The following is a 21,627-nucleotide window of genomic DNA, read 5'->3' as shown; positions in this document are numbered from 1 at the left end:
TGTGAAAGAAAAGCATGGCACTTAGTAATTTCCAGCAACAATAAATATTGTTTTGAACAATATTTATTATATCTGTTCTCCCATCCTCAAGAATTCTTCCTGTTATGCATTCCAAAAAAAGAGGAAAAACCCATAAGCACTGAAGTCGAGATGACTCCTCTGCTTTGGCTGTGCCTTCATTTTCAGATTTTTTTTCTTCTCTTCCTTCTGTATACTAATGTAGTTTTCAAATATTGCAATAAATTTGAGATCAGTCCCAAGCATATAATCCGAACACATAAGTGAATCCTGTAGATGTAACCTTTTGTCACAACAGTCCTGTGATGATTATGATGTATGATGGGGAGGAAGCCTCTGTTGATGGAGTATGAAACAGAAACTGGTGCATGGATCTTGAATTCAGTATCTTGACATGCTCACTGTTTTTTGGATTAATGATTATTCGATCTATAAGTCTGATGTACTTGAATTAAGATGGTAATAAAAATGATGATCATGATAAATTGAATTATTGTTGTGTGTGTTGACTTTATTGTTAAAAAAAAGTGTGTGCTTGAGTGTTTATCCCCTCCTAGTGGCCAAAGTTATGTATGACAATATAGAGGTCTTTTTAACCCTTTAACCCCTTTTTGTATCCATCTAGTAATTGTAAAACCTTTTTTTTATTTATTTCAAACCACATTCTCTTACAATGGTAAAAATATTACTGTACCAGCATTTGTAATTTTGTTAAAAATTGAATTAGTTGTGATAGTCATTTCCACATTTATTCTATATATTTACCATATTTACTTGGAAATCATCTCAGAAAGTGACAAAGTATATACTTAACTAGGCCTGCAAGCAGGACTGAACGGGACCGAGCAGAGAGGAGCCGTCGGGGGACGCCAGTGGTGGAGAAGACAACAACTCCCATGGTCCTACGCAAATTCAAAACTTAACCCATAAGAACACAGACCCAGTTATCCTTAAAGGAAAATGATGGGGGATATACCACAGAACAAGTGGACCACATAGAACACATTTATGATGTTTAAAAATGAAAAATTCTACCACTAAATGTCAAAGATCTGTGATGTGACGTACACGTTACATTGGGCGTTTATTGTATTTATGTTTATGATATTTCTTATTTTAAATTTAGAAAAAACTAGACATTATCTGCTTACAGAGACACAAGTGCCTTTTTCTTTGGATCTCCACAACATATATAAAAATTGCGACATTAATAGTGCTGTTTAATAATAAATTATTTTACAGATTTGTTTTTAAGTAACAAAATAGGAATAAATAAACAAATAAAAACAAACAATTTGCCTTTTTATTTGCATCTCCATAACATATCAAAATTGTGACTTTAATAAGTTCAGTTCCCTATTAACAGATTAGAATTGTTAAATGGGTTTAAACTTGGCCTCGTCACAAAAAATAAGCTTTTTGAAATTAGCCACTTTTTCAAATTTCTGTTTCCAGTAACAGCCACATTTTGAAGAAGTCACTTATTGTCACAGTCACATGACCACCACACCAGGATGTTGAGTATACGTCTCGCAGAGATGTATGTATATTCCAAAAATGAAGAGTTTTTGAATATGATAAAGCCCCCAAAAAGGCGATTACTTTTTCTGAAGAAAAATAATATTAATAGACGGATCAATTACAATAGGGTCCTCGCACTGTTAGTGCTCGGTCCCTAACTAGGCCTGCAAGCAGGACTGAATGAGACCGAGCAGAGTGGAGCCGTCGGGGGAGGCCATGTCGGGCGTGATGCTGTGTGCTCAGTCCCTATGCGTGCCAAATTGCGTGTCTCCTACTACTCCGCTCGGGGTAGGTGTAAAACATGTTATTTCCTGTTGCCAGCAGGGGGCGCTATGACTGTGTGTCACTATTGACACGTGGGTGTGTTCTGGACTGGACCCTAATCACTTGTGTGAAATTTGGGACAGATTGGACAATGTATGGTCAAGTTATACAGTCTGGTGTTAGATGGGAAACTCCATATTTTGCCGCCATGCCACGCCCACATTCTGTGAAGGTCAGAAAAGGTGTTGATAAATTGTGTTCCCCAAGGCCCTTTGATGGTACTGACCAAGTTTGAAGGCAATGGGATTAAATCTCTTGGAGGAGTTCTGTAAAGTATGCAACGTGGACATTTGATGAAAGGGGGCGTGGATAAAGCATAAGGGGCGGGGCTTTATGAAATATTGTTATTTACAAGTGTTAAGGGCTGGACTCTGATGAAGCATGACAAGTTTGGATGAGATCAGACAAAGAATGGAAAAGTTATAATGATCTCGTGTTTTAGGGCGAGACGCCATATTTTGCCGCCATGCCACGCCCACATACTGTGAAGGTCAGTAAAGGTGTTGATAAATTGTGTTCCCCAAGACCCTTTGATGGTACTGACCAAGTTTGAAGGCAATGGGATTAAATCTCTTGGAGGAGTTATGTAAAGTATGCAAGGTGGACATTTGATGAAAGGGGGCGTGGATAAAGCATAAGGGGCGGGGCTTTATGAAATATTGTTATTTACAAGTGTTAAGGGCTGAACTCTGATGAAGCATGACAAGTTTGGATCAGATCAGACAAAGAATGGAAAAGTTATAACGATCTCGTGTTTTATGGCGAGACGCCATATTTTGCCGCCATGCCACGCCCACATAGTGTGACCGCCGGTAAAGCTTTCAATAACTTTTGATCCCAAAGGCCTTGTGATGGTAGTGACCAAGTTTGAAGTAAACTAACCCTAGCCTTAACCCTAACCCTAACCCTAGCTAGGGTTAGGTTTTGGTTAAAAAAAAAAGGGTTAGGGTTAGGGTTAGGGTTAGGGTAACCCTAACCCCAACCCTAACCCTAACCCTAACCCTAGCTAGGGTAACCCTAACCCTAACCCTAACCCTAACCCTAGCTAGGGTTAGGGTTAGGGTTAAGGCTAGGGTTAGTTTACTTCAAAGTTGGTCAGTACCATCACAAGGCCTTTGGGATCAAAAGTTATTCAAATATTTACCGACAGTCACATTATGTGGGCGTGGCATGGCGCCAAAATATGGCTTCTCGCCATAAAACACGAGATCGTTATAACTTCTCCATTCTTTGTCCGATCTGCTCCAAACTTCTCATGCTTCATCAGAGTCCAGCCCTTAACACTTCTAAATCATAATATTTCATAAAGTCCCGCCCCTTATGCTATATCCACGCCCCCTTTCATTAAATTACCACATTTCATATTTTAATGAACTCCTCCGACAGATTGAACCTGATTGACTTCAAAGTTGGTCAGTACCATCACAAGGCCTTTGGGATCAAAAGTTATTCAAATCTTTACCGACAGTCACACTATGTGGGCGTGGCATGGCGCCAAAATATGACGTCTCGCCATAAAACACGAGATCGTTATAACTTCTCCATTCTTTGTCCGATCTGCTCCAAACTTCTCATGCTTCATCAGAGTCCAGCCCTTAACACTTCTAAATCATAATATTTCATAAAGCCCCGCCCCTTATGCTATATCCACGCCCCCTTTCATTAAATGACCACATTTCATATTTTAATGAACTCCTCCTACAGATTTAACCTGATTGACTTCAAAGTTGGTCAGTACCATCACAAGGCCTTTGGGATCAAAAATGATCAAAAGCTATACGAGACCGTATAACTTGACCATACATTGTCCAATCTGTCCCAAATTTCCCACACCTGATGAGGGTCCAGCCCTGACCACACCCCCATGTCATTATTCACACACAGTCATAGCGCCCCCCGCTGGCTACAGGAAGAAACATGTTTTACACAGACACGCCATTTGGGATGCATAGGGACTGAGCCCAGAGCGCCGCACCCGACATGGCCTCCTCCGACGGCTCCACTCTGCTCGGTCCCGTTCAGTCCTGCTTGCAGGCCTAGTTTTTTTATTATTATACATTCATTACAATTTTCTTGTGGAATCATTTAACATTATTGTGTTCAGCAAGGTGTCTGAGAGTATGATATGTCAAAACGTTTTTTACCTCCTTTTCAAAATTTTACCAAAAACAGGCCAAATATCTGGAGTGATTTTCTTGTTTCTGATTTCCTGGTTGGAGGCAGGACTAAGAGGCTTATTATTTACAGACACAGTGACATCTAGCAGATTATTTTTAGAAAAACTAACCTCAGCCAAGTCGTAGAGATGCTCAATCAGGTGGATTTCAGTTAAGCACTCCTTTCATTGAGATATGGTTACTCAAAATGTGCTCTACCATATGGTTGAGTTAAATGGTTAAAATGCATATCTGAATATTGTGCTCATTTTACCCTGGAGAATGATAATACTCAGTAAACATTCAATATATTAGCTCGAATATTACTACCCCAAAATGTAATGTACAAAATTGTAGAAGAGTTAAATTATTCACATCATTGCTATACAAGTAATGGTGTGAAATGGTTGGCTGATATTTCTCCTAAATTTAGGAAGGTGGTTATTGTAAAAAGGTGAACTAAAACAAGTACAATACCGCTGATGTGTTCACAGTTGTCAACATATTGATGTTTGAAATTAAATAATTAGTTTCTCTCATCTTTTGAGAAACCAGGATGTTCCTCTTAACCCTCGAGGCCTCTTTTAAATTAACTTACACTTTACACCTTAAAGGTCCTGAAACGGTCCCTCTCATTCAAGTGTCATAAAAATGTGATACATAAAATTTTTTTTTCACTTTCACCACATCAAACCTTTTAGCAGCTTCACACCTAACATAGATATATATATTTTTTTCATTTTTTTTTTCATTTTTTTATGTTTTAATGCCCTATTTGTCATAAGAACCCCTGATTTTCTCAAGGGCAAAAACACAAAATATGCAATATTCCAATAAGGTGCAAAGTGGAATAATTGGGGTGAGGTTATTACAGCCTTAACTAGGTAGAGAACCACTGAAACTGTATATGATTCAGCTCTGCTGCCCTATGGTGGTTTCAGGGGGGTCATCAGACCTAAAACCTATTTTCCATGTATTTTGAAGGGAGAGGCTTAGATTTATTAGGTATTCATGGAAAAAGCATTATATCATGTCAGGATGACAGTGTATCAAAAATATGTGTTTATAATGGGAGTCAATGGGACCAAAACGGGCCCGAAGGGTCAAAGTGTGAGTGTTATGCTTATCTCCTATTTTATACAACTTACAAAGACGGGATCATGGAATTAGAAAAATTATAATAAAAAAAGACTCCTGGCCAAATGTCATACAATTAGCCTTTAAACTGACCGATATATTGAGAATCGAAAACAGAAAATTAGCTGAATGTACACGTTCGGTCTGTTCCCACAGAGACGTCACACTGACTGTTTCTTTGTTGGTCCACTCTATAGATAACTGTTACAGGATGATCGCACGACAACCAAAGGTTTTCAAAAGATGAGGGAGGATGGGACATGTGGTTGTGCCAAATGAAATAAAACAAAAAAACTTCGACAACAAAATTTCAAACAATTACAGTGGGTGGAAACAACCGCTGGTGTAACTATACAAAGATTAACTAAATGTGTGCAAGAAATGTAGAAACTACCCCAGACTTCCCTGTTGTCCTCAACTTCCCATCACATACCTTTTTCACAAAAGAGACCAACAGCACACGCTACAATTCTACAATTCTACAATGTCATTTAGCAGACGCTTTTATCCAAAGCGACGTACAAATGAGAGTTAATACAACAAGCTCAATATCTTTGTGCTGATACATGATTACAAATATAATCAACATCAGAGTGGTTTCTGGAGCCATAATGGTCTGTGACTGGCTGGAACATGAACTAGGCCACAGATGATTATGTGCTGAAGTCATGTCTCCTCCACACATACCACTCTACAAAGTTTCTGCATTCATAATTCATATCTGTGAACATGTTCAGTCTCATTATGGAAGTGTGATTATCAGGCTATATGTGTTATGGAGGGCTTCATAGAGATTTAAGTACAAACCGCTTACAGTTCAGTTTAACAGCATCTTCAGCTAAACATTTTTTTTTAAAGATATTTTTGGGGAAAAACAATCCTAACTGAAGCTCCACCAACTAACTTTTGAAGCTCCCGTCACGTTGTCATCACAACACAAGTCAGAGGTTAGAGAGCCCGGCTTGTAAACAGAAGGTTGCTGTTTTGAATCCCAGGAGTGACAGGCCAAGGACTGGAGTCCTTTTTTTTTTTTAAACACATTTTTATTTAAAGCAAAAAGCATCGTTACAGACATGTGACAAATGTTTTTCCTTTTTCTCTCTGTAAATGTATAGAATATGTGGATGTATATAGGCTAATTCAGCTATTCTCAATCTTGGGGTCCTGACCACAATTGGGGTCACGAGATGATTTCTAGCGGGCGCCAAAATCATTTTGGAAGTCAGCTCTGTCTCCAATGTGTAAGAGTGTTCATGTGTTAATGTGTTTTAGTCGTTTTGGTCATTTCATGTCCTTTTTGCTCATTTTGTGTTAGTTTGTTTGTTTTTGTAATTTTGTGTCTTTTTTGGTCATTTTGTGTTTTGTTTTTTTTGTAATTTTGTGTCTTTTTTTTTAATCATTTTGTGTCTTTTTTTGGTCATTTTGTTTCTTTTTTGGTCATTTTGTTTCCTTTTTTGGTCATTTTGTGTCTTTTTTTAAGGAATTTTGTGTCATTTTTTGGTCAATTTGTTTCTTTTTTGGGCCATTTTGTGTCTTTTTTTGTTAATTTTGTGCCTTTTTTGGTCAATTTGTGTCTTTTTGTGGTCATTTTTCGTTCAATTTGAGTCCTTTTTGCTTAATTTTATGTCATTTTTTGGTCATTTTGTGTCTTTTTTGATCATTTGTGTCATTTTGTGGTCAATTTGATTCTTTTTTGGGTAATTTTGTGTCCTTTTTGAAAAATCCCAAAGTAGCAAGTTATTACTTCCCAAGGAGTCTCTGGCTTGAAGCTGACTGTTACACACTCAGGAGGTCAGAATGGACCTTTAAAATTATAGCAAAGGACTTAGATTAAAAGTAACAATAAAATATAAAAAAAATATATATAAATGCACAGACAGAGAGATGTTTTAGTTGTTGTCTGCTTCATTATTTGTCCAAAATTCGTCATATCAACTGAGTTTGTATGATCTGAACTGTGTGTGTGAGATTGTGTTCAGTGAGTGGGGGTCGCAACTCAAAAGTTTGAGAACTACTGGGCTTATTTACTGTCAGTAGAAACCACTACACTCTAGTACAGGGGTAGGCAACCTGAGGCTCCGGAGCCACATGTGGCTCTTCAGGCCATCTGCAGAAGCTCCCTGTGGCTGTGACAAAAAACAAAAACGAAAAAAAATGTACATTTTGATTTCCATTTATCATTGGTCTAGGCTCAAAGCAATTTGTATTCTTCAATTGTAAAAATGTGAATTATATAGGCAATAAAGCATTTTTTCTAAAACATATTAGTCAATATTCAAAACATATTAGTCAACTAAAATGTGCATCGTAGCTTACAAAAATCTTAAAAAGCTTTAACCTATAGGTTAGCTCTGCCAACTTTAAGTCTAGTTTTGAGGTCTAGCTTTTGATTCCAAACTCCAAAATCATATCAATAAATGCTTTTGGCCAATGTTGGTAGACTAATTTAGACTCAGGAGATGATTTTATTTTTTATTCAAAATAAGGTTTGCGGCTCGATTCCGACAATTTTTCTCTTGTTTTGGCCAACAGTGGCTCTTTTGTTTAATAAGGGAATCTTTATTTGAATATTAAATACCTTTAGATTTTGTGTATGGATTTAGGATATAACGAGAGGGTAACAGAACTAGTGCACAGAAACAACCGTGTGCATGTTTATAACTGTCATGGGGTCGGCTCTGTGTTTTCTGTGCCATGCTTTATTTCATATTGACAGAGAGAATGGAAGGGGAGATGGAGGTGAAGACAAGGACTCAGTCTTAATGGTATGTGCTCTACCATTGAGCCACCAGGACACCCAGATCTCCGTTTAACAGTCATTATTAATTGCTCAATAACTCTCGAATCCAGAACAACAGCATGATTAGATGGTTGATTTCATTACATTAACGCAGTCATCTGGGAAAACTAGCTGACCCCTAATGTCATGTGATCTGCTACTTTAGCACACTTTAGTAACAAATACTAGTGGGAGCACTACAGATAAACATTAATATTCAGTATACTAGGGTTAAAACCAGTCTGTCATTTAACTTAAGGCCAACAAAGTGTCAGGAGGTTAGATCCTGTTATTGGTGGGACTACTGGAGGCATTATTAATATTCTCTGCTGCATTTTTGATTACTGTCTCATTCCACATTTTTCTTTGTAGAAACTTTACTCAAACATAAATAATACTCAGCTCAATTGGGACATTTGCAGCTGTATTTTTCCCATTGATAACTTTCATATTTTCAGAAATAGTCCACATGTTCCAGGATTTTTTTCTCCATTCAATTGAATCGGGCACATGACAAAAATATAACTCTTTTGACACTTTTTCATGCTTTAACCCTCTGGAGTCACCAAAATCACCAAAGCATGACTTCTTCATCACATCCAGACTAGAAAACAAAGCAGCGTGGAGCCCGACTGTAAATTTACCTCTAAAGTTCTGGCTGTAAACTCCATGAGGCTAGTTTCAGTGTGATGATGATATACCAAGTAAAACTGGAGACAAGGTCAAATATATTTTGTACAAAATTATAGAACTGGATGTAACCCTCGTATATGTTATATTTGCATCCTTTGTTCACTTTTGCAACATTTCAAGGACTAAAAAGACACAAAATTACTTTAAAAAGACACAAGATCACCTTTATGTTTGTTTTTCTTTGTTTCTTTTTGGTTCGAAATGTTGATCCAGTAAGTCAGAATAAAAAAACAATTATTATTATATTATAGGTGAGGTTGTGCTGAAAAAAAAAGTACCAACATGGCATTTAAACATTTTTAAGTGGTGTATACAGGCAGGATGAAAAGGATTCAAAAATGGACAAAATCACCCCACCTCATCCCACTAATTATTCTTAATTGTATTGCTTCTGACACATTCCAGCCTGCATGGCAGCGAAGCATCCAGCAGTCAAACCACAATTTCTTCAGAAACTGTTTCTGCTGCATACTGTATTGTCCTACTGAGCAATTTCAGCACCACCTGTTGGCATCAGGGTGAATTGATTGAAAGAGTGGAAAACGTATGAAAAGTTTGTATTTAAATGTATAACCAAGTCAACTCTCACAAAGGTGGCATAATATTAGAGACATTTTACAGTTTTTTTGTCTTCTCCTTTCCTTCGTTACTACTTTCTGTATTTGTTTTCTCCACAGCCCAGTTACTGTTTCTCTCCTCTTCTCCTGCACCTTCTCCTCCTCCTCCTCTTCATCTTTCTCTCCAGTCATCCTCCTCCTCGCTGTGTCTCGACTTCAACACAGATCCGGCAGCCAAAGCAGGGGGAGTGTGGCCTCACAGCTCCATAAATCCAGCCTGTAATCAGTGTGTCCCGACTATAATGAGCAGCAGATAGTGAAAATATGTTGATTATCTCCCCACATGAGGGGATGAGACTTTGGATACATATTTCTGTTTTAGTGGCGTAAATAGCTGTCTTTACATGGAAGTATGAGCAATAACACACACACACACACACACACACACACACACACACACACACACACACACACACACACACACACACACACACAGGCCTGTAGATGGAGATGCTTTCTGGGCTGCACCTGCCACTGTGATTGGTTCTCATATAATGTATGCTTTTCTGTAGGGAAGCACACAGAAATAACTTTTCTGATTAGCCATAACTGGTGTTAATAATGAAGTATTCAGTTATTAGAGTGATTCCAATATCTGGCACAACAGTGTTCTTGTGCAACATTGCAATGCAGCATTTTCTTTCCATGGGCTAGTTGGATGGGCTGAATATAATTTAGCTAAATGGAAGAAAGGAAGAATAGCACGAGTCCATGGAGGTCAGTTATACCCTGTACCAGTGGTTCTCAACCTTTTTTCAGTGATGTACCCCCTGTGAAATGTTTTTTTCAGCCAAGTACCCCCTAACCAGGGCAAAGCATTTTTGGTTGGAAAAAAACAAAAAACGGAGATCTGTGCCATCAGTGTCTGATTTATTAAACTTTGGAACTGATAAACACATACAAAATTCAAACATTTGGAAAAAAAATATATTTCAAACATTTTAAATGTCATTAATCCATGACTAAATGTATTGCAAATATTTCTCATCACTACAATGTAGTGATTTAAACTAATGTAGTAAAAACAGTGAGCATATAACCATTTAAAACTATAACTGCTACGCTTCAACCACGACTCCATCTTTGAGTTTTCAAGTGATTGACAGGTGATGCTAGGTGGCATATGACAGGTTGGGTCGAACCATCCTGGTATGGGGGAGACTCTGGGTTTTTAGGATCAGGAAATTGAATAGCCTACTGAATATAATTAATTTTATGAACTTATATTTCCTTAAAATATTTATTAGATAATTATTTTTAAAGGATTTTTGCATGGATGCTCCTTTTTAAATGTATATTTTAAAATCTCACGTGGAGTGCCTTCACGTACCCCCATGGTCAAGATTATGGCATAATAACTTTTAAACGTTTAATACGAGCCACAAAAGATTGAGTAAACTCAAAGGACTCTATGTTGCTCCCCTCCTCCTCTTACTATTACACCAGAACACTATTCAGCAGTGGCGTGCTAATGAAGCCTCATGAACTATTTCCTTTATTATCTAAGCCCACTAGATGGTGCTCTCTGTTCAACAAAGGCCTGAAAGCTCACAAAATAAAAAAGATTCATGTGGCTTCATTGGCACATCATTACTATTCAGTCCATCTCATTAAAGTGTTCCTTTGCTTCTTTAATATGTTATTTGTAACAAACTGGGTCAAAGTCACACGCATAACAAATACCGCTGCCAGAATAATCTGTCTCCCCACACCAAGGTTATTATAGTTAATGATAACTAATCAAATAACAAAAACTAGAATTGAAAAACATTTTCGTTAACTGAAATAAAAAGAAAAATGAGTTTAAAAAAAAAAAGATAACTAACTGAAACTGTATTGTGTGGTTATAAAACTAACTAAAACTAACTCTATTTCATCTATCTGGTTTTATGACTTCAGTCTTTTACTTATCATGAAATAACTCAGTACACATGAAACCCACCAACCACCACTTGAATAGATTTCTGGACATAGGTGAAACACAAAAACAAATCCAACTGAAATAGTTTTGTCAACAACAAAAAAGAGGAAAAAAAGCTGAATATTAACACGTTTTTGTTTCCAAACTAATAATTTACAAAGTGTCACATTTGTTGCTGTATGATTACACTATAAATAAATAAACCAGTCCGGTCCTGGTTCTCACTAGACCTCATTCTCTGTTATAGTTGCTTTACCAAACTGCCGGGCCTCTCCTGTCCTGCTGTAACCTCTGCCTTAGTAGTCAGACTCCAGCAGCTCCAAATTAGTCATCAGTACACAACCCCCACCCCTCCGGACAGATTTATGGAGCTAGCCTTGAACGCTGGGCTGTTTCTGGTGGAGCTGAGCCCATCTTGTTCAGGGAGGACAGGATTTAAGTTGCTCTGGGCTCTCATCCATTATAGGCTTCTTCTATCTACATGACTTATGGGATTGGATTTCAGTGCTGAGTTTCTCATTTCTATATTTATAGTGTAATCATACAGCAACAAATGTGACACTTTGTAAATTATAAGTTTGGAAACAGAAACTCTTGTTTTTTAGGTGTTGGCAAGTCAAAACGTGTTAATATTCAGCTTTTTTTCTTTGTTGACAAAACAATTTCAGCTGGATTTATTTTTGTGTTTCACCTATGTCCAGAAATCTATTCAATATTGAGAAGTGGAGTTATTTCATGATAAGTAAAAGACTGAAAACTACTGAATGCAGGCTTTTCAAACAGGAGAGTCAAGTGCATGTAGCCAAAGAAAATAGAAGGAAATCTAGAGTATGTTCCAACAAAAACTAAAATTAATTAATTAATGATGTGATTTTTCCAAAACCAGAATACTGTTTAAACAGGTGGGCATCAGTTTGGACATTAGGCTTTTATTTTTTTGTACAACAGTCCATGAGGGTAATTCTCACAACATTGAATACATATTTTCTGATTTGACCCTTTATAACATATACAATCTAAAGTCACTGTTTAATAAGAATTTATAATCTATTTTTAAAATGTTAAGGTATTTTCTGACATTTTTAGAGACACTGTGAGCAAAATTCATTACAGTAACACATTTTTAATTTAAAAAAAACAACGAAAGTTTTTTTTTCTTTGGCAAGCATTTAAATATGCTCAAGGGTAGCTGGTATCACCAAAATGTATTTTATTAAAATATACACATATTTTAATGCAAACAATTCTATCATTACTGAACATTTAACCATTTTTTCTCATCAATTTTCATTCCGATGTTTTATTCTTTATACATTGTTAAAAACCATTGTTTGATTATATTCTGTTAAATTATACATTTTTAAACAAATGTATATATATATTTGTATAAAGTTTATTAAATATTTATTGGATATAAGTATGGGAAAACCATGACATTTTTATCTGGACGCATTACAGAAATCAATTTGTGAATCAAAAAATATCTTTAAAAATATAGAAAATATTATTTTAGCACAAAACAATGAATTGTGCCTCATTGTGGCTATATTGTTCATTCATATAAAAGTGAAATATATTTAGTGTAATAAAGTATGTCCTTATAATCTTCACAGATAGAACTTAGACAGGCGTCATGAAAATCACCCATAAAGCTTTGATCTAAACATCTGGCTCTTTTCTCATGTCCATTTGAATTTTTAACTGTAATGTTTGAACACCCAGTGAGATTAATTCTGCCTCCAAGATGTGTTTGTCAAATTGTATGAATTTATATAAGATAACTGTTCCAATCATGAAGTGGTTTAATCATGCAGACGGTCCCATTGTTGTTACTTTATCAACTTGTTGTTGTTGTCGATGCTGTTTTCCTCAAAATGAATGTTACATTCTGTGGTGGAGTTGCAATGAGAACTAAGTGGTCATTACTGCACAGATCAGACAGCAGCTGTGTTCCCACAACAAGCCCTCCCTACTGCTCATCGCTCTGTCCATCCCTCACTCCCCCCCCCCCCCCCCCCCCACACACACACACACACACACACACACAGACACACACATAAAAACACACACAAACACACACACACACTCAGACACATATACGAACACACATAGAAACACACACACACACACACAAACACACACACACACTCAGACACACACACAACCACACACACAAAAAGACACACACACACACACACACACACACACACACACACACACACTTTCTGCAATACCACAAACATCTACATTAACTGATTGTTTAACTGATTAAACGTTCATACAGTAAAAGTAAGATGTGAAAAAAGAAAACACTGTACAACCTTTAAATCAAGATAAGCAGCTACATGCTGTTCCTCAGTGTAGTGCTTTTTGGAGTTATTAGTCAGTGAAGCAGCTTTTTCATTTCCTCCTGTTAAATCTGTTCCTGTCTGAAGCTCAGATAATGATGGAATATTTATACTGTGTGTATTAACCTGTATGTGTGTGTGTGTGTGTGTGTGTGTGTGTGTGTGTGTGTGTATGTCCATACACATACACACAACAAGACAGCCACAGGAAATTCTGCTTTCTGTTTAACCAGTTTGGAAATCAAATAACCACCAGGGAACTTGGCTTTCAACATGTATTGACTTTCTCAACAGCCTGAGCTAAAAATGGGCACTGTCCTTGTAGCTGCATGTTGATTTATGCTCTGTCCTTCATTATTAGATCAACAACAAAAAAATGTCTTAGTATTGTGGGTCAAAAAGATTTTAATTTAGTTTCTGTTCACTTCTTCTTGTTATTGATGATGGGCTCTATACAAACCATGGCTGCTATCACTCTCTGTCTGCTTCTAAGGCGGGGGTCAATGGGTGTGTCCCGCCCCGTTCAGGTGTAGGCATCTGATTGGCTGGAACTCCTGATAGCAGCTCTCCCACGCTGCCACAGTAGAGCAGGGAACGCATGGGCCACTTCTGAGGAGAGAGACAGCACACTGGGTTAGCTCTTCATGCTGACTGAGTTAGCACCATGATGTGTGCTGAGCCCATACTGCAAAAAGTCAAAACTCTTTGCACACTCTTAAAAACAAGAAAAAAAGTACAAAAAATTTGGTGTATTTTGCTTAAAAATAGAAAAAATATCTGCCAATGGAAATTGGAAACAAGCCAAAGAAAATTTGGCTTGTCAAGACTTTCCAAAACAACTAAAAATAGATAATCTCAATGAACCCAAAAATACCTTAGAATAAATGTATTCTAACTAATAACAAGTGCATTTTTCTTGATTCTAATGAAATACACATGACCTATTTTCTCAATATGTTGAAAAATATTCTAGATTCTAAATGCTAGAGCCATCATATTTACATAATGATATGCATAGGCATTATATTTCTAGAAACCAGCAAATACTATACTAAAATCTAGTGTACTTTTATTTAAAATTCTTGAAATATGTCAAAAGCAGTGGAATTTTTATATCAAACAAGTGAAACAGTCTAAAGTAAAAATGCTTACTAAGTAGAACTAGAAAATTTCCTGAAAGGGCCACGGGGGCTACTGCCGATGTGTACACTATGATGAGATTCTTCAGAGATTTCAAACTATGCCCTTTTACCTCAAAATGTGTGTGTGTGTGTGTGTGTGTGTGTGTGTGTGTGTGTGCGTGTGTGTGTGTGTGTGTAATTAAAATCACATAAAGTTACCTGTGTGTGTGTGTGTGTGTGTGTGTGTGGGCGTGTGTGTTTGAAGCATGTGTATGCATGTGTGAGTAGTGTGTGTGCTTACGCGTGTGTATCTGTAACTGTAATCACATCAAAGATCAAAGGCAATCAGATCAAAGCAATCAACAGAATTAACTGCCACCACCTGTCGAATGTTCCAGAAGAGTGACAGCAGCCAGAGGTGGACGGACTGGAATTTCTTGCCTTGAACAGAAATCATTATTGGCAAAACCATAATACCTATCATTGATCCAACTTTACTTTGAGCGTCCTGAGTTCTTCCTGAACGTCTACATATGGTTTTTTTTTTAAGAAAAATGAAAAAATAGCTTTGTTAGAGCGATCTAAAAAAAACTGTTACATCTCCCTTTTTCAGAAATCTTCCTGCGTTTTTTAATATGGGAGCCAATGAGGCTGTTGGTGCGTGTTGGTGGCGCATCTGTGCGTCCTACGCCCAAACTATAACTCTGACAGCTTTACCAGAGGATTGTGAGTGAGAAGACAAATTTTCCTACGTTTCTATGTATAAATTATTTCTGGAGAGTGGAATTTGCGGCCTGAAGCGCAGTTTTCAAATTTATTTTTTGACAATTTTTTCTCTCCCTCTACACTCTGTCACACACTGTGACACGAACATTCCACGCAATACACACCCATTATAATCTCAGAATTTCTCCAAAAATGATCATGGTCATTGAACAGGGATTGATACAAAACGATATGACCTATCGAAACGTGGATTAATACACCGATACACAAGACTTGTGTCTACTGTTTAAAGTTTAAATGGAGTCTCTAGGTGAAATTATGCAAGAGAAGTAGATGTTTAAAAAATCTCCAATTATTGTTCTTTTTCGCTCATTTTTTTTTTCAGCCGTCCCATTCATTTCAATGCAAAATTTTGTAATTCGTATTCTGTAGAGAAAAGTAATAGCACACCGATCCTGATCAAACTGCATGTTTTGATATATAATTTGTCCTGCAACTCTTCAAGTTGTAGGACTAGTAGCGGGACGAAATTGCGTCTAGAAGAGGAAGAAGAAAAAATCTCCCCAGATGAGTTTGGATTAGATACTGCACTGATACTAGTCCCTACAGCCATTGCTGTATGGGACCAGTGCTCGGTTCGATTGCCCCGTGGCCCTAACTATCTCATACTAAGATATTTAATCTTACATAGATTTCAGTTTTTGCAGTGCAGTATCTAATCCAAACTCATCTGGATAAATATGGCTACTTAATGCTATTTTCCCATTGCACCTTGCAACCTGAGAGTTACACCCGCAGACATTACTTAGGGAGGAAAACTTTTTGACAGCATCTTTAATGTATATTCAATTGAAAATTTAACAAAGACAAAATACTAATGTTCAAACTGATGTAATACACTCATTCTGAATTTGATGCTTGCAACGCATAACATGTGATTAGTTTAAATATCTGGGAGTGACTATTAGACTCTACACTCACTTTTAAAAACACATTAAAAGGCTGGGTAATCAGTTCTTGTAATGTTTGGGGTTGGGCCAGCTGCCATGGAGCTCTCTTTATCAAACAACCAGAAGAATGTGATTTGTTTTTTGACACTGTTAGGGAAGAATAATTCTGCTGAACTGGAAACAAAAAAATCTTCCAAGCTATCAAACTTTAATGAATGATATAATGAAACATTTGCAGTTAGAAAAAATAAAATTCACCCTGAGAGGTAAGATAAATACCTTTTACACAATATGGCAGCCATTTATGGACTATTATATCAAATATAATCCCATGAAAAATTAACAACTGTAAATTTTAGAACACTTGACATCCTCCAAGTTGTATTATTACTATTTAAATCTCTTTCTTTTATTTGCAAACCTGATTATTATTGTTTTGGTATTTGATTTGACTCCACAAGGTTTTTGTTTGTTTGTTGTTTTTTTTCTATTTATTGCTTTTATTAGGGCCACGGGGCAATCGCACCGAGCACTGGTCCCATACAGCAATAGCTGCTCGGGGCTTTGCCGATATAATTGTTATACTGTGGATTTTTTCTTCTACCTCTTCCGGACACAATTTCGTCCCGCTACTAGTTGCAGGACAAATTATATATCAAAATGTGCAGTTTGATCGGGATCAGAGTGCTATTACTTTTCTCTACAGAAAACGAAAAACTGCCCAAAATTTTGCATTGAAGTGAATGGGACGGGCAAAAAAAACGAGCGAAAAAGAACAATAATTGGAGATTTTCAAACGTCTACTTCTCCAGCATAATTTCAGCTAGAGACTCCATTTAAACTTTAAACAGTAGACACAAGTCTTGTGTATTGGTGTATTAATCCAGTTTTTTAGCAATTCCTGTTCAATGACCATGATCATTTTTGGAGAAATTCTGAGATTATAATGGGTGTGTATTGCATGGAATGTTTGTGTCACAGTGTGTGACATCATCGCCAGAGTGTAGAGGGAAAAAAATGTCAAAAAATATATCTGAAAACTGCGTTCTAGGTCACAAATTCCACTCTACAGAAATCATTTATACATAGAAACGTAGGAAAATTTGTCTTCTCACTCACAATCCTCTGGTAAAGCTGTCAGAGTTATAGTTTGGGCGTAGGACGCACAGATGCACCACCAACACGCACCAACAGCCTCATTGACTCCCATATTAAAAATGCAGGAAGATTTCTGTAGGAAAGCATATTTAACAATTTTTCAGATCGCTCTTACAAAGCTATTTCTTCATTTTTCTTCACAAAAACATATGTAGCTGTTCAGGAAGAACTCAGGACGCTCAAAGTGAAGTCGGATCAATGATAGGTATTATAGTTTTGCCAAAAATGCTTTCACACCGGCAGTAGCCCCCGTGGCCCTTTCAGAATTTCCCCAGAGGAAATTTTTTAGTTTTTCTACAATCATTCTGTTCTTTTGTGTTGATTTCAAGCATAAGTTAACATGTAGCCTATGTGAACAAAAGGAAAAAAAACCCAATAAAGAGAAGTTGAAAAAGAAAAAAAGCTGGGTAATACAGTGAAGTATAGCACAGCTAATTTTAGACACATTGTTAATTCATTAACTTTACTGGCTGATTAAATACCTGACTTTTTTTTCGGTCGGTTTGTAAAGTTATTGCCAAAATTAGATGACATCTGGTGGTGGTTGTTTTTTTATGATGTCAAGTATGGAGTGCAGAGCGCACACACCTGCATTTTTAAATGCAGTGTGGTGATAACATGCACCCCTCATGCAGACTTCAGAAACAAAATGAATATTCTTATGCTTTGATGCTTGACTATATAAATAGATATTATATTTGCTTGTTCACTGGTGTGGAGTACTGGTGAGGTGAGTTTATTGTAATTCACAATTATTTGGCACATTTTCTAAACAAAGCAGATTAATCCAGATTTTTAGTATTATTTTTTATTGCTACATGGCAAACAAGGTACCAGTAGGTGCAGTAGATTCTCAGAAAACCAACAAGACCCAGCATTTGTGATATGCACGATCTTAATGCTGTGCAATTTGGCAATTAGATGAAAGGGGTGTGTTAGAAAAATAGCAGTGTGTCATTCAATCAGTGAGGTCATCAATTTAGTGAAAACACAGGTGTGAATCAGGTGGTCTCTATTTAACGATGAAGCCAGCACTTGTTGAACATGCATTTCTCTTTGAAAGCCTGAGGGTCATTCAAGACATTGTTCAGAAGAACAGCGTACTTTGATTAAAAAGTTGATTGGAGAGGGGAAAACTTATGAAGAGGTGCAAACAATTATATGCTGTTCAGCTAAAATGATCTCCAATGCTTTAAAATGGAGAGCAAAACCAGAGACACATGGCAGAAAACGGAAGACAACCATCAAAATGGATGGAAGAATAAGCAGAATGACAAAGGCTCAGCCAATGATCAGCTCCAGGATGATAAAAGACAGTCTGGAGTTACCTGTAGGTGCTGTGACAGTTCTGAAGTCTGAAGAAGTCTGTGTGAAGCTAATCTATTTACCAAAATCCCCCGCAAAGTCCCTATGTTAAAAAAAAGGCATGTGTAGAAGAGGTTACAGTTTGCCAAAGAACACATCAACTGGCCTAAAGAGGAATGGAGGAACATTTTGTGGACTGATGAGAGTAAAATTGTTCTTTTTGGGTCCAAGGGCCATTCTTGACAGTTTGTGAGACGAGCCCCAAACTCTGAATTCAAGCCACAGTACACAGTGAAGACAGTGAAGCATGGTGGTGAAGCCAGGGATCATGGATCAGTTTGCACATGTCAAAATACTTGAAGAGGTCATGTTGCCTTATGCTGAAGAGGACATGTCCTTGAAATGGGTGTTTCAACAAGACAATGACCCCAAACACACTAGTAAACCAGCAAAATCTTGGTTCCAAACCAACAACATTGATGTTATGGATTTGCCAGCCCAATCCCTGGACCTTAATCCAATTGAGAACTTGTGGGGTGACATCAAAAATGCTGTTTCTGAAGCAAAACCAAAAAATTGAAATGAATTGTGGAATGTTGTAAAAGAATCTTGGAGTGGAATAACAGCTGAAAGGTGCCACAAGTTGGTTGACTCCATGCCACACAGATGTGAAGCAGTTATAAAAAAAAGTGGTCATGCAACTTAATATTAGTTTAGTGATTAACAGGATTGCTAAATCCTAGAAAAAAGTTTGTACAAAATAGTTTTGTGTTTGTAAAGTCAACGGCAGACACTGCTATATTTTTGAACACATCCCTTTTAACTAATTGGCTAATTGCACAGCCTTAAGAGCGTGCATATCACGAATGCTGGGTCTTGTTGGTTTTCTGAGAATCGACTGCACCTACTGGTACCTTGTTTGCCATGTAGCAATAAAAATATACTAAAAATCTGGATTAATCTGGTTAGTCACATTGGACACCGATTATATTGAACACTACTGTATATAAGTTGGTCAACCACTTTGAATGGGGAGGCCTCTGGCAGCAAGCTTTCTGTATTTTCCTCATTGAATAGCAGGATGGAGGATTTTGTGCTATTAATTGCACTAAACCGATTAATTAACTCTAGTAAAGCAGGGATGGTTCTGTCGAGGGTGCGATTTTATTAATGCAATGTCATCAATTTGGGTAGATTACCTGTTTGAAACGCTTCCAGAAACATTTCCATTAATGGTTTAAGTAATTTTGTTTTGAATGTGTTATACAAATCCTCCGGGATCCCATCAGGTTTACCTGCCTTCATGCCATCTATAGTAATACTTATTTCTTCCTGTGTAAGGTCTGCCTCTAGTTGCTCAACAAACTCCTGAGAAGTAGTCGGAATATTTAACTTGTCCATAAATACTCTTTGGGTCTGTGGATCTAATTCAGTTTGAGACTCATACAGATTGTCATAATGATTTAGAAATTCATCATTTATGTCAATAGGGTCTATTATTGTGTCACCATTATCATTAATGATTGAAGTGATGGTCTTTCTCGTTTCAAGCTGTTTAATCTGCCAGGCTTAAAGTTTGCCAGGTTTTTCCCCTTGCTCATAAAATGTTTGGTTGAGCCTGAGCATACTAAAGGCTGCTCTAGTAGTTGATAATTTATCATGCTGTCAAGAGCATTAGTTATTTTCCTCCTCCAGGATTATTATTTCTAAACACTTCCTCCTGTAGACTTCGTATGTTAGATTCCAATTGTTGCCTTTTCTTGCGTGCTTCTCTGGATTTGGATGCAGTATAACCAGGGGTGGACTGGCCATCTGGCATACCGGGCGTAGTCTTGGTGGGCCGTTGACCCAATGTGGGCCGGTCCGGTCCGGTCCACTATGTTTTGTTTTTTTCTCTCTAAATTCTCTCCAATTGGGCCGGCCAATTGGCTACAGAGGGCTAGCAGTGTGTTGCCAGCATCGACACATATTATTGGTCTACATTTGTCATTGTCAATCAATCATGGGCTGACAGGCTCAGAGAGCCCTGACAGTGCTGTAAATCACAACACAAACCAGGGTGGGCGGGACCTCATGGCATTGGCCGGAGTCGCGGGACGGGCTGCTGCTGAGCTTAAAATGGATAAGCGTAAGAAACGGCCAGATGGCGCTGAAGAACTGCGACTTAAAAAGTTGAAGTCTCGAAAACGAAGTCTTGAAGTCTAGAAAACGTTTTTACATTGAATGTGATGTGACCTAATTAACTGCATACTTGTGTCATGAACCGGCTCGTAGATCATGCCAAAACAAGGGAGACCACATATGTATTCAAGTTATAAGAAAATTATGTTTATTTAATTAACTGAAAGCAACACAAAGAAACTTAATTATGTGAGTCAGTATATCAGTGGTGAGGTGTGTGCATGCATGCGATATGGTGAAATGCAGGTGTATAAGCTAAAAGTAACTAACAAACTAAACAGAACCAACAAAACCAGACCATTGAGACTGGATTCAGGTGTGCTTCTCCAGCCTCTGCAGACTGGAGGAGTGGCCTGACCTGTGGCTCCTCCTACAAAGGAAGACAAATACAACATGCCACAACACACAGAGGGGGAGGGGGTCAATACACTTGTGACAACATTTTAGCCTAGAGTTGAAGGGCTGTGACTGTTGGTAGTTGCGGTTGATTTTGTTCAAATTTGCCGAATTGTGATATTATGTGTTATTTTGTTAGATGATTTAGCTAAGCTAGCTAACAGCTGCTAACGTCAGCAGTCTTGTTGCCATAGCAACAGTAAACATTGACATGGACTAATGAGCAGTAAATAGAGATGCAGAATTTATTGTAATCTTTCGATTAATTTATTGTTT

General features: G+C 37.4%; 1 protein-coding gene across 2 annotated transcripts in view; it reads right to left on the bottom strand.

Moving 5' to 3' along the window:
- Window positions 1-8,721: 8,721 nt before the first annotated feature.
- The window catches only part of LOC131991289 (transcription factor 24-like), a 39,261-nt gene continuing 26,355 nt past the window's right edge, over window positions 8,722-21,627 (bottom strand). The window contains exons 4-5 of one of the 2 annotated variants that reach the window (XM_059356639.1): window positions 13,975-14,123; window positions 8,722-9,462 (exon numbers count right to left, since the gene is read on the bottom strand). In XM_059356639.1, the coding sequence (XP_059212622.1) occupies window positions 13,986-14,123 (138 nt within the window). In that variant the 3' untranslated portion in view covers window positions 8,722-9,462; window positions 13,975-13,985. Of the gene's footprint in view, window positions 9,463-13,284; window positions 14,124-21,627 lie in introns of those variants that run through there. The other variant, XM_059356640.1, reaches the window with a different exon arrangement.

Source organism: Centropristis striata, chromosome 18, assembly GCF_030273125.1.
Source record: "Centropristis striata isolate RG_2023a ecotype Rhode Island chromosome 18, C.striata_1.0, whole genome shotgun sequence".
Lineage (NCBI taxonomy): Eukaryota > Metazoa > Chordata > Actinopteri > Perciformes > Serranidae > Centropristis > Centropristis striata.
The sequence above is the reverse complement of the archived record's forward strand: the minus strand, read 5'-3'. Positions and strand labels throughout refer to the sequence as shown.